Raw genomic sequence first — 16,963 nt, 5'->3', positions numbered from 1 at the left:
ATCCACCCAATCCTGCTCTCCTTGTTCTCCCAAAGGTTCCCACTGAAGCCAACAGGGGGCTTCGACAGGATGGAGAAAGTCACTTTTGGCTCATTATTTGGCACCCTATTTTACTATTTCAGAAGACACATAAACAGGAATCAACTTTGTGAGGAAAGATTCAGACTGGCTCCATTCAGTAATCGTCATTGCACGATACTGCATTTGCTGTGCGGGGGAAGCAACGGCTGCTAGTCCAGTATTGAACGTCTCCTATCAGGCCATTTAATCAGCTCCAGTTGTGACCACTGCAGCAAAAAAATCTCAGTGGAAACTGCTGGAATGTGGAGAGTGGGAAGGAGGCACTGAGATACCGGAGGCAGAGAACTTTATTTGCTCTAGGCTCTGTCATTATTGCATATAAAAGGCTTAAAGGGACTGAAATACTAAAGTGGAGAAGGTGGTGAGAAGACAAGTGGAGCTGTCCTTGCAGAGACCAGCACCAGCCATGGGGAGAGCTGCTCAGAAAACTCTCCTCTCTTTACTCTGTCTAGCAGCAACGGTTTGTCAGGCTCAGGACACCTGCCCAGGTGAGTGAAAGACAATCCTGTTCCCAACAGCGTTTCATACTGTGGCTCTTGCCAACCTGGACCCTGGAGAACTGGGAACTGTTCAGGAATGTTTGTTGTCCTACACGTCTATAAAGTGCTTTGTCTACTCAGGGTGCTTTTAAAATGATAAAAAGAACAGCTTCTTTGTACAAAATTCCTTTGTAGAAATTAATCAATATTCTAGAAGTGCACAACACAGACGAGAGGTGTTCAGAAAATAGGACAGTGTTTGCAAACCATGTTGTGAAAATGTTGTCTCTTGTCTCCTTTGAGATTCTTCAAAATTTGACTTGACCTCTTCTCCCTCATGCTCATTCACTATCTTCTAACCTCCCTATGTTGCTGCTGGAATCTCTCTGTCTAAAGCTCCCTTCTCCTTTGGATATTGGGGCCAAAGCCTTTCTAATCTGGTGACTGACTAACCCACACAGGCAGATGAGCTAAATTCTGGAAAATAAAATCTCAATCTTCAAAGCTCAGAGTGAGCCTATGATTTCAGATCCCTCTGCTTTATAAAATTCACCTTTACCAAATTAAGATGATTATTTTTAAAATTGCAACGGTTGTGTATCTATCACCGCAAATCCACTGTACAACTCTTTCCATGTCAACACATTCATTTCTGTTCTTTGGGTTGAGAATCCAGCAGCATTTGAAGGTTTATTTTAGTTCATCATGAAATCCTGTGATCCTTATGCAAGATTTAGTCAAATTTGTGGAGACCTCATTCAGGCAAATGGTCTCTTTGAAGCAAATGGGTGGTTTGCTAAACAAGGATTGAATACAGGCTTTGCCACCTTACGCATAAATTAATGTATTATTTCAGAGCAGTACTGCCTTCACGTTTCATCTCCTTACGTTCATGATGATTTTGAAAATCAGTTGTCCAAATGTTCCAGATTATGAGGTAGAGTTCCTCTATCACAGGTAATATTAACCATGTCCACAATTTGTTTACCTCAAAAATTTCCACATCAATAGAGCTCAATGGAGTTGACAAGTATGTCCCTATTTTTCTCCACTGATGTCCCTGTAAATAATTTTAAATCTCACAATATGTATAATATAGAGAGGGGACTGTTAGGTTAAAAAACATATTTAGTTCTTTAAAATGTATTACCTGAGCTTGTAAGAACAACTGTTTTTTAAATTATGTTACTTTTGCACAATTTCTTCACTGAACGGCAGCTATTTGTTTCTCCTCTGCATTTCATTCCACTTTTGTTTCTCTGTAGTTAATTTCGTTAAAAGATTCTCATGAACTGACACAATGCTGCACTGTTCAGGTTGGAAACACTGCAGAGGGATGTGCACATCAAAATTAAGTCTGAAGTGATTTCTTTTAATACAAATATTAAATAACTTCTTTTTAACTTTTGTTTCCACTATAACTTAAAACAAAGGCTAATAATAATAACCCCCAACTTTTAATGTTAGGGCATTGTCTCTGAAATGCATAAAACTGAAGAAAATGTTGGATTTATCACTAAGAGAGAAAAGAAAACCAAGGAACTATCTAGGCTGTCATTTGGTGGGTTTATCCCCCTGGATTTCTGCAGAATGTTTCAGATCCTGAGAAGCTAACAATCATTGATTATGGGTTAATTTCTTTCCCCAGCGGTGAGCTTAGAGGGTTTCAACAGTACCAAGAAACTCTCCATTCTCCAAGGCTGCCCTGGAATTCCAGGTGTTACAGGTCCCAAAGGAGACCCAGGAAATGCAGGAACGAGCGGTATGTTTCTGGGCACTGAGTAAGGCATGACTGGTGCTGATGTAAATGGGAATTACTTCTGTAATATGCTCAGACTTTGGAGATTCCCCTCAACCCTGATATGAGGAAACTCACATGGCATAGAATCACATAATATCAGGGTTGGAAGGGACCTCAGGAGATCATCTAGTCCAACCCCGTACTCAAAGCAGGTCCAATCCCCAATTTTTGCCCCAGATCCCTAAATGGCCCCCTCAAGGATTGACCTCACAACCCTGGGTTTAGCAGGCCAATGCTCAAACCACTGAGCTATCCCTCCCCTCTATCTCCCATATCCTGTGGCAAGGGATTGGAGCTTCAGAATAACCAAGCTCTAAAATATTGTCCGTTCCCTTTTGGGGTGTCAGATTGGCAACCAAGTCTTCTGGTTCTTTCCCCATCTCTGTCACTGGCTCACTGGCTCACCTTAGTCAAGTCACTCTCTTTGAGCTTCATTTTTCTCCTCTATATAATGGCGATAATGGTCCTTTACCTCCCAGAGGTTATCTGAGGCACATTTCATTGATCTGTGAAAAGCGCTCTGAGAAGTTTGGATGAGAGGGGCTAGAGAAGAGGAAATCATGATTATTGTCATGAGCTGTGACATTTTTAATGGTAGCATGTATAAAATGGTTCTTTATCAGCTTTGGCTCTCACCTAACAGCAAGATGTGCCTGTCCCTTTGACTTCAATGGGCCTCCATGTGAGAGTCCATGCTAGGGGATCATGATGTGAGATCAGGGACTCAACGAGCCAGATGCAGATACAGGCTTTGAATTTCGACACAGATGAGTTCTTGTAATTCCAGATTGGGGTGGTGGGTGGGGATTATGTACTCAGTATTTACGCTACCTTGGAAAATATTCAGTCAGTTTTCTGTGTTTGCAGGAGAACGGGGACCTCCGGGGATCCCCGGAAAGGAGGGGAAAACTGGCCCAAAAGGTAAAGTAACAAAGGGCAGAGAACTGTGTTTTCCTATAGGTGACCTAAGAACAGGAAATAAGTTTTTAATCAAATATCAATTAGAGCTAGTTATAAAACACCAATTCCTATAATATCTGGGCTCCAAAAACCACCATAACTTCCCTTCACTCTATATTTGACAATAAAGGGTTCATTATTGTAACAGAACTTCAATTCTGATCCAGTGTCAAGATCTCGCTATCTCTGATCAGTCTTTACTTACTTCTTTTTTGTTCAATCAGGAAAAAGAGGTCCTGCTGGCCACCCTGGAATGAAAGGTGAGAGACCTCAGATGATTCTTCTCACTGCAGAGCAGGGCAGTTGATGGTGCTATTCACGGTGATAGAGGAATTGGGACCAACAATCCCTCCGCCCCGTTTCATTATAAAATTTTTCCTTCCAGCTTCTTGCCAAACAAAAAAGTTGAAATGAAATTGGTTCTGGTTAAACAAGAATGTCCCCTTTTTGATTAATAACCAAATGACAAAATACGGTGTTGTTCTGAAATGAAGAGTGAGAACATTTCAAAATTGTGAATAAAATATTTGCTGGAAAAATTTCACCCAACTCTAAGTATAATGTCTGATATGTCATGAGGTCCAATGCAGTCACAGGAAATAGATCTCAACTGCAGTGTAGACAAAGCCTAAGTCTATTTCATTTCAGCCAATGCAGAAGACAAGATAAATGCAGTTCTGCCAACCCCAGATCTTTGAAAAACTTAAGTTAGGTTCATCAAAAATTAGGAGACGGGTTTTAGAATAATGAGATTATGTAAAAATAATAGATCTGGTGTTCTTTTTATTTGCCTTCTGCTTTTTGAGTGTTTAGGGGGCACTGGGGGTCACATTTTGAAGCTTTCACTGTAGCTTTGAAGGCTAGAAACTTACTTTTTCTTTAAGACCGAAGGCTGAAATCATGTCACATCCACTGGACCCGAGGAGCTGGGGCTTTAAGGAAAACAATAATTATCTTGAGACTCATGACCAAATCCTGAGAGTTGGCAACATACATCACTTAAGTCCCACAAAATGCCAACTTTAACAGATTGTGCGGAGTGTAGCTGATACATAGGCCTTGAACTAGCCCCTCCACACAATGAAACCCAAGCGATTGCTATAGTGAGATGGTGAATTATGGAGCTGAACTTAAGGTAAAACAAGGATTTAATTCTGGGTTCTTTTTTTAGGAGTAAAAGGAGACCCGGGAGCTACAGGAGTCCCTGGAACATTTGGTGAGACCCTCTGCACTCTCCTTTATACTGAACACATCATTTCAGTTCCATTTTTGCAGCACTAAAAATTAAGAGGCTGAAGAAACTTGTTTCTTGAATAGTTACCATGTCCACAATATCAAGCTCACTGATCCTCCTGTAATATTAGGGCTCTATAAAGAGAGAAATAGCTGTGCCTAGAAAAACAGGTGGCCATCCATGTGTTGTAACATCTGGAACAACACTAGCCAGATGACCTTTGGTATGAGAGAGAACAGCTGAAATGTAAGTGAAATCTGTAGATCTGGAGGTGTATCCTAGAGAAGGTTACTTTCTCCTACCCCTCCTTATATTTCCCACATACCAGGAGTGGGGAGTATGAATCACAAGAAATGGATCCTATTTACATGTCTAGTTAAAGGAACGACCCTTTTTCTACTAGTACTTTATTTAACTTATTCTCCCATTGTCACTTGGAATTTTTTTTTTAAAAAAATATTGAGTCAAGTTCACAGCAAGCGTAAGCACATGCAACTCCCCTGACTTTGTGGGCATTGCTCCTATGAACTGACCAGCAATTAACTTAGTCTATTAAGGACCAATTCTTAACCCTGCAAGTATGAGCTTCATGAGAGGGTTATAAAATAGCATTAGCTACCTAATGAGAGCTGTCTTGATGGTTAAGGCTGGAAGGCTCAGATCAGAGATGTGTGTGAATCCATTAGCACTTGGATTTTCAAAATTAAAAACCTGTCTAGTGCATTTTCAAGATAACGAGTACTTTGCTAACCCAGCTGTCACTGTTGGCCAATTACATAGTTTAAAAGACAGTGGAACATTTTCTGGTTCCATTCCACTTTCTATTGTGTTTATTTCCATTTCACTTTCTATTGTGTTTATTTTCAGTGGAGGAAGACCTGGAAGACAGAAAGTGTAAGAAAGGTGAGTTTCTTATGATCACTAAATGTCATCTCATTCCATCTAGAGACCCAAACATCAAAACCCATTAGAGATAGACAAATTCAAAAAAATACGTCTGTGATTTACCCCATTTGCTGTTCTCAAACTATCAGCAAAGAGACTTTGATCTTTTAAAATGAAGGTGTTTTCTGTTAGCATTTGACCAGTGAATCTTTTCTAGAAATATATTTCAGCCAATGGGTTCGCTTGCAAACTGTTTGATGTGACTATTCCTGTGAGTATGTGATATTTTTTCGGGGTGAATGCTCATCCAAGTCACACGATAACCCAAAGCCTTTCTCACTCACAGAGAGATTTCAAAATGCTGCATGGGGACTTGCAACACAAACCTTTGTGCATGTTTCAATTTCCATGAGTTTTTAAGATGCTTTGAGCCAATCCCTCCTGTTCAAGTTGAGCTGTTCTCACACAGAACAGATGGGGTTAGGCAGGTGGTTACATCCTTTCCTCTTGCAAACAAAGTTAATACAAACCAGACTGGCACACTGGAGTCTAAATCATTTGTTTTGCGAACTACAGAGAGCATGAAAAGCCTCGCTAGGTACATATGATGCTGCTGTGGTAGGTTTCCAAAGATAGAACACAAAGGGAACACAAACTATTTAAAGGGATACTACCCAATTCCCAAACACTACAGTGGGGAGGAGAGAAGATGGTGGCTCAAAGAATATTTTCTAGTTACCTGATTCTGCAATTGATCTGGCCCTCAGTGCAACATATAGCAACCTATGAATCCCTTCTCCAAGGAGAGTTATACAACTAATTTAAATATTTCAATTTCTCTTTCAACCAGGAGCAAAGAACTGCAAGGAGCTGTTAGCTGGAGGGATCCGCATGAGTGGTTGGTACACCATCTACCCACATGACTGTAAAGCCATGACCGTGCTGTGTGACATGGACACAGATGGCGGAGGATGGATTGTAAGAACAGAGCGTAATGAAGCTCATTGGATATATTTTCTTGAACAACAAACAGTTTACTGTCCCAAGAATGGGAAGTGGCCCTTAGCCAGTGGGTTGCAGCTAGCAGAAAAGCATGAGGACAGAAGCTCTGAAGCTGTTAGCTTCCCATAGTTAGCTGAAATAAAAACACAGACACTTCCTGAACCCTTCTAATCCTCTCTAGTCCTTGGTTGTGGAGATAACTTGGTTGTGATCACAATCGGTTCCATGGAGGGAACCCGGAGCTTTAGAGTCTAAAAGACCCCATCTGAGGGGACATTTGTCGCTGCTCTGACACAGGTTTCCCTTTTCCTGGCTATTCTCTGCCTGGCTCTCAGAGCCTCCTCAATAGCTGCCCAGACTCCGGAAACAGAATTTGTTCTTCCTTCCTCTTCTAGTGCATCCGCTGCTTTCTTGCTCCAGCAACCTATGAGTACGAGTGCAGAGAGCGTTCTAGGGAGCTGAGCATGCAAGGGGTTTGAACCACATCACATTTAAACCTTCTAATTTATAATTACACTTATTTATATCCCAGTCGTGCCTAGAGAATCCGATGAAGATCAGGGTCCCATTGCGCTGAGTGCTGAACACACATAATGAGAGACAGCCCCTGTCCTTTGCAGCTCACAGTCTCCACAGACAAGGCAGACAAAGGGCCGGACAGAAAGCAGAGGTGCTGTGACTTTCTCAAGTGGCACAACTGGGTATAGATCTCAGGCCTCCTGATTGCCAGTCCAGTGCTATAGATTTCGGACCATGTGATCCTTTAACCTAGTGCTGTTGCTACCAAGAGTTAATAGGATCCTCTGAGACAAGCCTCCCTCTGCAATAGTCACCTGAGCTGAAATAGACCTGACCACCAATGATTTACAGTGATCTCATCCAATGATTTACAGTCTCAGAGTTTCTGCTCTTCTGCTCTACTAGGATGGAAAACAATGTGGGATTTCCCATCTGAGAACCTCCTGTTTCCCTGCAGGTGTTCCAGAGACGGGTGGATGGCTCTGTGGATTTTTACCGTGACTGGTATTCATACAAAAGAGGTTTTGGCAGCCGGCTGTCAGAATTCTGGCTGGGGAACGAAAATATCCATCTGTTATCATTCCTTGGTAAAGACATCACTGATGCATTTTTTTCCTTACAACAAGCTTCTCCACCACGTTTTATTCCCACACTTTAGCCATGGATACAGGGTATAGAGGTAACACTTCCGCTGCAGACACCCCTTCCTGTTCCTTACAGGCCAGGCCTGCCACACAAAGCTATTGAAACCAGTAATGCTGTTGTAGATGGGCTGGATCCAGTCATGATTCCTGGAGCAGCATTTTGTCCTCGGGTGGTTCGCCCACAGTACAGCAATAAGGGATACTACAGCCTGGATGAGGTCATCGATTCTGAACTACCTTCGCAAAGCATAACATGGAACAGGTTTTTAATAGCGAGGTCATGTTGGTGGATGGAAATCAAATTCATAAAGGTCGATACGAATATATTTGGCTTGATGCAAGAATCAGTGGGTGAAATTCTGTGATGTGTGTGATGCAGGCAATTCAAACTAGATGATCATACTGGTCCCAACATAATGGAGCCTGATTTGAGCGTAGAGTCTTTTGAGGGTTCTGCAATAAAAACATTCAATAACAGTAATAAACACTAATGGAAGGTGCTGAACATTTTGCTTTCAAATTGTTTTCTAAAGTTCCCAACGAGCTTCGCGTCGATCTCAGAGATTTTGACAACAACTATGAATTTGCTACATTCTCATCGTTCAGAGTTTCAGGGGAGACTGAGAAATACACACTGATCATTGGACCCTTTGTGAATGGCACTGCAGGTATGTTCTGAGCTCATTCTTTACCCTTTGTGGCAGATAGAAAAATGTAAAGTAAAAGTGATGCAGAATATTCAATGGCAGAAGCAAAAGGCGAGGTAATCTGTGGAGGTGATGTCTGTCAGGAAACATCAGTTATTCTCCTGCTGAACTATTAGAGGAGAAACACACGGTCTAGTGACAACACAACATATAGTATAATAGGGATATCCTGCCTAGTGAGGGATTGAACGCAGAATAACGAGCAGAGGTAGGCACAGCTACTGCTGGTTGCTTTCTTAAATTAGAGCTTAATGCCCCAAAGAAATATCTGAATTAAACTAAGTAGGCACACCAGGATTGGTACAAGTCACTGGATGGGTAGATAAGCCCCATTTCAGGCAAACTATTCATCCAGACTCACGGATACCAGAGACAGGAATATTCTGTGGCATGCAGAGTCTGCTACACACCACTGCAGGATTGCTAAGGCACATCCACAAGCCCCCTAGGGAGAAGGGCTTTTAAGTAGGTTTAAAAGGGGCAGGGGACAAAAGCCAACAGCTAAGCATAAAAAAGGGCCACCTTAACAGAGGGCTAGATTTTTTTGAGGAGGGGGTATGTAGGGTCAGAGGAGGAAGAAGTGGGTAACCAGTAGAGGAATATATTCAACATCTCAGATACCTATATGTAAATACCAGGCGGATGGGGAATAAACTGGAAGGATTAGTATAACTGTAAATTTACTTCTTAAGTTGCATCACAGAAACTTGGTGGGATGAGTCTCATTACTGGAATATTGGTATAATGGGGTAAAGCTTGTTTAGGAGGGACAGGCAAGGTAAAGAGGGAGAAGGTGTTGAATTATACAGCAAGAATATGTACACTTGCTCTCTGCTGCAGGAGTAGATGAGAGGCAGACCAATTGATAGTCTCTCGGTAAAGAAAAAAAGGATAATAAATAGAAGTGACCTCTTGGTATGGGTGTACTACAGTAATGGGGGACTTTAACTTAACAGACGTTTGTTGGAAAAGTAATAAAGAAAAACACGCAACTTCTTGGAAGTCCTTGGAATGTATTGCGGACACCGTTTTGTGGAGGAAGTAACCGGGGGGGACCACCCATCTTAGACTTAATTCTGATGAACAGGAAGGAAATGGTAGTGAATCTGAAGGTGGAAGACAATTTGGGTGAAAGTGTTCATGAAATCACAGATGTCTTTATTCTAAAGAAAGGAAGGAGTGGAAACATGGACAAAGTGTGAAGGAGAAGTACAAAAGAGTAGCATACCCATGTAAGGACAACATCAAAAAGATTAAGGCACAAAATAAGTTACACCTAGGAAGGAACAGAAAAAGCCATAAGAAGAGGTTCTTAACATATATTAGCAGCAAGAGAAAGATGAAAGAACGTGTAGTTCCTTACTTAGCAGGAATGGAGAGGTAATAACTGAGGACATCAAGAAGGCGGAGGTGTTTCATGACTAGTGTGTTTCAATCTTCACTAAAAAGGGTATTGGTGATGGTACTTAACACACTATTAAAAACAAGGGGGAAGGAATGCAAGCCCAAATATGGGGGAAAGGTTAACAATATTTAGATAAGTTAGATGTATTCAAGTCAGGAGGCCCTGGTGAAAATCATCCTAAAAAGCTAAAAGACTAAAAGAGCTAGCTGAAACAATCTCAGAACCATGAATAATTTTCTGGAGAACTCCTGGAGGATGGGTGAGGTCCCAGAGCACTGGAGAAGGGCAAACATAGTACCTATCTTTAAAAGGAGGAACAAACAGGACCCCGGGAACTGTAGGCCAGTCAGCCTAACTTTGATACCTGGAAAGACACTCACTCAAATTATTAAACAATCAATTTGTAAACATCTAGAGGACATCTTTGTAAACATCTAAACTGGGAGGAGTGGTAGATACGCTGGAGGGGAGGGATAGGATACAGAAGGACCTAGACAAATTGGAGGATTGGGCCAAAAGGAATCTGATGAGGTTCAATAAGGATAAGTGCAGGGTCCTGCACTTAGGACGGAAGAACCCAATGCACAGCTACAGACTAGGGACCGAATGGCTAGGCAGCAGTTCTGCAGAAAAGGACCTAGGGGTGACAGTGGACGAGAAGCTGGATATGAGTCAGCAGTGTGCCCTTGTTGCCAAGAAGGCCAATGGCATTTTGGGATGTATAAGTAGGGGCATAGCGAGCAGATCGAGGGACGTGATCGTTCCCCTCTATTCGACATTGGTGAGGCCTCATCTGGAGTACTGTGTCCAGTTTTGGGCCCCACACTTCAAGAAGGATGTGGATAAATTGGAGAGAGTCCAGCGAAGGGCAACAAAAATGATTAGGGGACTGGAACACATGAGTTATGAGGAGAGGCTGAGGGAGCTGGGATTGTTTAGCCTGCAGAAGAGAAGAATGAGGGGGGATTTGATAGCTGCTTTCAACTACCTGAAAGGGGGTTCCAAAGAGGATGGCTCTAGACTGTTCTCAATGGTAGCAGATGACAGAACGAAGAGTAATGGTCTCAAGTTGCAGTGGGGGAGGTTTAGATTGGATATTAGGAAAAACTTTTTCACTAAGAGGGTGGTGAAACACTGGAATGCGTTACCTAGGGAGGTGGTAGAATCTCCTTCCTTAGAGGTTTTTAAGGTCAGGCTTGACAAAGCCCTGGCTGGGATGATTTAACTGGGAATTGGTCCTGCTTTGAGCAGGGGGTTGGACTAGATGACCTTCTGGGGTCCCTTCCAACCCTGATATTCTATGATTCTATGATTCTATGATTCTATGACAATCGGATTAATTAGCAATAATCAGCATGGATTTCTCATGAACAAATCATGTCAAACCAACCTAATTTCCTTCTTTGACAGGGTTATTGGCTTAATGGATAAGGGGAAAGCAGTAGACATGATATATTTTGATTTTAGTAAGATTTCTGACAAAATCCCACGTGGCATTCTCAAAATGCAAACGAGGGAAATGCAGTCTGGATGAAATTACCATAAGGTGGGTGCATAACTGGTTGAAAGACTTTATTCAAAGAGTAGTTATCAATGGTTTGCTGTCAAACTGGGAGGTTCTAATGGGGTTTTGCAGAGGTCAGTCCTGGGTCTGGTAGAAGTCAATATTTTCCTTAATGAGTTGGATAATTGAGTGGAGAATATGCTTATAAAATCTGCAGATGGCACCAAGCTGGGAGGGGTTGCAAGCACATTAGAGGACAGAATTAGAATGCAAAATGATCTTGGCAAATTGAAGAATTGGTCTGAATTCAACAAGGTGAAATTCAGTAAAGACAAGTGAATCACTTTTCACTTAGGAAGGACAAATCAAATGCACAACAATGTGATGCAGTTGCACAAAAAGCTAATACCATTCTGGGGTGTATTTACAAGAGTGTGGCATGTAAGAAACAGTAGGTAATTGTCCGGCTCTCCTCAGCACTGGTGAGGCCTCAGCCAGAGAACAGTGTCCAATTCTGGGCACCTCACTTTAGGAAAGATGTGGACAAATTAAAGAGAGTTCAGAGGAGAGCAACAAAAATGATAAAAGGTTTAGAAAACCTGACCTGTGAGGAAACGTTAAAAAACTGGTGATGTGTAGTCTTGAGAAAACAAGACTGAGGGGGGGAATCTGGAAACAATCTTTAAATACATTAAAAGCTGTTATAAAGAGGACTGTGATCAATTGTTCTCTATGTCCACTGAAGGTAGGACAAGAAGTGACCAGCTTAATCTATGATAAGGAGATCTAAGTTAGATATTAGATATACATTTCTAAGTATAAGGGTAGGTAAGCTCTGGAATAAGCTTCCATCAGAGGTTGTGAAATCCGCATCACTGGAAGTTTTAAAGAACAGGTTGGGCAAACACCTGTCAGGGATGGTCTAGATTTACTTGGGGCTGCCTCAGCCTAGGGGGTTGCACTAGATGACTTCTCAAGGTCCCTTCCAGCCCGACATTTCAATGATTCTGTGAATCTATGATCCTGAATCCTCAGCAGACTCCCGGCTAAGCTATTAGTGTTAGGAGCACATTGGGCTCACATTATACCATCACAATGGTGTAAACAGATTTCAGGACACCCCAGGACTGAGCACATTGACTGCAATGAGTTATTCCGGACTTATAGTGGTGTAACTGAACTCAGACTATCATTTTTTGCCATCCTTTCATCTATGACAGACAGTGGCAATTGCAGCGTATGATGTAGTTGGTTTGCAGTGTCTCCTGTGACTGAATGCTCCAATCCAAGATTTGCATGATCTTTGGCAGTTGCTGCAAATATATCTATCTTGGTTGGGAGCTCTTTGCTTCCTGTGGGCTCTTTTCTCTTCAAGCTGTAGGAGCCAGTTCTGTCACGGACTTTGATACTCTGATGGAGCTGATGGCACCACTTGTTACGATCACTTGCCAATATTTCCCATTGGTCAGGATCAATTCTTTCATCTCTTGCTTGCCTTTGTCTTTATAGTGAAGCTTGGGACGTCCTGTTGTTCTTGTTCCCTTGGGTATGCATCTGTTTTCCAACCTACTAAGATGGCCCAGCCAATGCAGTCATCTTTGCTTGAGCAGGGCTGTCACACTTGGTAAATTTGCCCTTCAAATTTGCCCACCACACATGAGAGTGCTGAGGATGAAGGATTGGCATACTAGCATATAGAATCATAGAATCGTAGAATATCAGGGTTGGATGGGACCTCAGGTGGTCATCTAGTCCAACCCCCTGCTCAAAGCAGGACCAACACCCAATTAAATCATCCCAGACAGGGCTTTGTCAAGCCTGACCTTAAAAACCTCTAAGGAAGGAGATTCTACCACCTCCCTAGGTAACGCATTCCAGTGTTTCACCACCCTCCTAGTGAAAAAGTTTTTCCTAATAATCCTACCTAAACCTCCGCCACTGCAACTTGAGACCATTACTCCTTGTCCTGTCATCTTCTACCACTGAGAATAGTCTAGAACCATCCTCTTTGGAACCACCTCTCTGGTAGTTGAAAGCCGCTATCAAATCCCCCCTCATTCTTCTCTTCTGCAGACTAAACAATCCCAGTTCCCAGCCTCTCCTCAGCCTCTCCTCATAAGTCATGTGTTCCAGACCCCTAATCATTTTTGTTGCCCTCCGCTGGACTCTCCAATTTTTCCACATCCTTCTTGTAGTGTGGGGCCCAAAACTGGACACAGTACTCCAGATGAGGCCTCACCAATGTCGAATAGAGGGGAACGATCACGTCCATCGGTCTGATGGCTATGCCCCTACTTATACATCCCAAAATGCCATTAGCCTTCTTGGCAACAAGGGCACACTGTTGACTCATACCCAGCTTCTCGTCCACTGTCACCCCTAGGTCCTTTTCCGCAGAACTGCTGCCGAGCCATTCGGTTCCTAGTCTGTAGCGGTGCATTGGATTCTTCCATCCTAAGTGCAGGACCCTGCACTTATCCTTGTTGAACCTCATCAGATTTCTTTTGGCCCAATCCTCCAATTTGTCTAGGTCCCTCTGGATCCTATCCCTGCCCTCCAGCTTATCTACCACTCCTCCCAGTTTAGTATCATCCACAAATTTGCTGAGAGTGCAATCCACACCATCCTCCAGATCATTTATGAAGATATTGAACAAAATTGGCCCCAGGACCAACCCTTGGGGCACTCCACTTGATACCGGCTGCCATCTAGACATGGAGCCATTGATCACTACCCATTGAGCCCGACAATATAGCCAGCTTTCTACCCACCTTATGGTGCATTCATCCAGCCCATACTTCTTTAACTTGCTGACAAGAATACTGTGGGAGACCGTGTCAAAAGCTTTGCTAAAGTCAAGAAACAATACATCCACTGCTTTCCCTTCATCCACAGAACCAGTAATCTCATCATAGAAGGTGATTAGATTAGTCAGGCATGACCTTCCCTTGGTGAATCCATGCTGACTGTTCCTGATCACTTTCCTCTCGTGTAAGTGCTTCAGGATTGATTTCTTGAGGACCTGCTCCATGATTTTTCCGGGGACTGAGGTGAGGCTGACTGGCCTGTAGTTCCCAGGATCCAACTTCTTCCCTTTTTTAAAGATGGGCACTACATTAGCCTTTTTCCAGTCGTCCAGGACTTCACCCGATCGCCATGAGTTCTCAAAGATATTGGTCTTGATGGTCAGCTTTGAGTTGTTCCATGTTCTTTTAGATAGTCTGCTAAAGGTGGTGGCAGCCTTTCCAATGCGAACATTTAGTTCTTCATCCAGTGAGAGGTTGGTGGTCACTGTAGAACCTAAATAGCTGAACCTTTTGGACTACTTCTAGCTGGTTTGCATTTAAGGTGATTGAAGGATCTTGTGGAACCCTCTGTCCTAATACAACTGTTTTCTTGATGCTGATGGTGAGAGCAAATGACTGACAGGTACTTGAAAGGTGGTCCATGAGTTCTTGTAATAGATCTTCATCATGGGCTATGAGGGCAGCATAATCAGCTAAAAGAAGTTCCCTGAACAGCATCTTTTTGTCTTTGGTCTTTGAGTTAAGTCATGACAGGTTGAAGAGTTTCCTATCCGATCCTGTGTGGAGATACACTCCGAATATGGCCTGGTGAAAAATGTTCCGTACTGGAAATAGAAATGCAATCTCTCTCCTGACCCCAGGGAGATTTCTGCTGCCTCAGAAGGGAGAAATTTAGTAACCCCACTGCAGAACTGCCAGGCTGGGCTGTGGGAACTGAACTGTAAAAATGTAAAAAACAAACAAGAAGAGAATATCTCACCCACCTTGTCTCTGTAAAAACATGTAATAAATAAACCCAATTGTTTCCGCAGGGGATTCTTTAACGGAGCACAACGGCATGATGTTTTCAACTCATGACAATGACAACGACTGGTCTGTAGGTAACTGCGCACTAGCCTTTAAAGGGGCCTGGTGGTACAAGGACTGTCATGCATCCAACCTGAACGGATTATACCTGAAAGGAGCCCATGAAAGCTATGCTAATGGGGTGAACTGGATGTCATCCAAAGGGGACAGGTACTCCTACAAGACGGCAGAGATGAAAATCAGGCCCATGTAGCCAATCAGGGAGGCACCCATAATAATTATACTGAGCTCTTATATAGCAGTTATAGGCCTGTCATAATAAACATTAATCTGAAGATGACACTAAAGATCTTTTCTTTATGCACCAGCCACGAGGGGGCAGACATCATCATAGACACTTACCCAGCGCAGTGCCCTAGGACTAGAGCAGGTAAAAAAAGATTAAAATAGCTTTGTGGGGAAAAAATTGAATTTTTCAGTTGTTTTCATTTCAAAAGATTCTAAATTAACCCATTTTTGCTTTTGGCTTTTTTGCACTAAAAAAGTATGATTTTTTTCCTGCCACACAAAACATTACAACCACATCAGTGATATTTCATGAACATTTTCATGTTTTTTCAAAGGCTGTTTGTCCTCAGAAAAGCTCATAATTTGAGAAATGTCTGCCAGCTCTGTCTAGGTTATGTCTCCTCTCCTGCATGCCTCTGCTGTCTCTTGATTCCATTACCAGAAGCACCACCACAGCTCCTACCACTGCCATGCAATTCTTCCTGTGGTGTTCAGGACTCATTACCCTCAGATGCTGCGTCTGCCTCTGGAGAACCTTCCCCTCTGTCAATAAAGCAAGGGCTGCTCAATGAGTTCCACGTCTCAGATTTGTTTGTACACACAAGACAGTTCAATAGCATTAAAGACCAAATGTGCCAGGCCCTGCATCGTGAACATTGTGGGCAGAGCGTGCCCTGGGCAGAAGGGGACATTATTTGCCTGGCTACCCTGGGGAGTACAAGAGAGGGGAGCTACCTCTGCCAGCAGCGTTGCAGCTGCAGAAGGGTCATGTCGAAATAGAGTGAGGGTGGAAATAGAAGAGCACTGAGACTATCTCAGGCTAAACCTGCACTAGAAAGTCCCATCGCCCAGCCCATGGTGCCTTGTGAGGCAGAACAGGCCATAATCTCCCCTCTTTATGCTGGTATTATTCCCAGTGGAAGATTTAACAATTTAACAGCAAATGCTGACTGGACCCCTAGTCCCACCCCCTCCCCCCATCTCCCTCTCCCTGTGACAGGGGCAGAGGAAGAAAAAGAAGGGCCTCGGTGCAGGCTTTTATTGTGGACCCCATGTGCCATCACAAGTCCCACATTCTCTCTTCCCTCACCCCCCACAGCCCCCATCCCTGCTTCTGCACCTCCTGCTCTGCTCCCCCGCCCATCCCAACGCCCCACCCAGGTCCACGCCCTGCACCAGAGCTGCTGCTGCTAGAGCCATCAGCACGGCTCCTGCCAAAGCCAGACCTGCTACCGCGGGAGTCAGCGCCGCAAACCACAGCTGCTGCTGCCTGCGGAGCTGGAGTCAGAGCCCTAGCAGGCAGCGGGGGAAGACGGTGGGGCCTCCAACCAAAATGGAGGCTCTGCCATTGCCAGTCCCACTCATCAGACTTCACGGCAGAGCCACCCTTTTGGAGTCCGTCCCCAACCCCGCGGGGCAAATTCAAATGTGGGCCGTGGGGCTCAGCACACGGCTCTTCCTCGGGGTTCCAGCAGGCCCCCAACAACAGCAGCGGCCTGCGCTGGGCAGACGTTGTACGGCCAAGCAGCCCTGAGCCTGCCCCAGCTATTCATCTGCCCCTGTCGTCTACCTTCTCCCGCTCGATTCCTGACCCCACCTTCACAAGCACCCGACGCAGTCA

General features: G+C 43.6%; 1 protein-coding gene across 1 annotated transcript; it reads left to right on the top strand.

Moving 5' to 3' along the window:
* Positions 1-432: 432 nt before the first annotated feature.
* Positions 433-15,436, top strand: LOC311532217 (ficolin-2-like). Its single transcript, XM_084650496.1, has 10 exons — positions 433-569; positions 2,209-2,322; positions 3,229-3,282; positions 3,546-3,581; positions 4,493-4,537; positions 5,423-5,458; positions 6,291-6,418; positions 7,419-7,548; positions 8,139-8,273; positions 15,060-15,436. Exons 1-10 carry the CDS (start codon positions 488-490, stop codon positions 15,305-15,307), a joined length of 1,008 nt encoding a protein of 335 aa, XP_084506622.1. The 5' UTR covers positions 433-487; the 3' UTR covers positions 15,308-15,436.
* Positions 15,437-16,963: the final 1,527 nt, after the last annotated feature.

Source organism: Lepidochelys olivacea (genome assembly GCF_965140295.1).
Source record: "Lepidochelys olivacea isolate rLepOli2 genome assembly, chromosome: 16".
NCBI lineage: Eukaryota > Metazoa > Chordata > Testudines > Cheloniidae > Lepidochelys > Lepidochelys olivacea.
Note: the sequence above shows the minus strand (reverse complement) of the source record. Positions and strands in the feature narration are given on the sequence as shown.

Excerpts from the sequence above, each read along its gene's own strand:
- LOC311532217 (XM_084650496.1), top strand. The coding sequence starts at position 488 with ATGGGGAGAGCTGCTCAGAAAACTCTCCTCTCTTTACTCTGTCTAGCA. Across the intron at positions 5,459-6,290 it reads AGACAGAAAGTGTAAGAAAG|GAGCAAAGAACTGCAAGGAG; the intron begins GTGAGTTTCTTA and ends TCTTTCAACCAG. Across the intron at positions 7,549-8,138 it reads CCATCTGTTATCATTCCTTG|TTCCCAACGAGCTTCGCGTC; the intron begins GTAAAGACATCA and ends TGTTTTCTAAAG.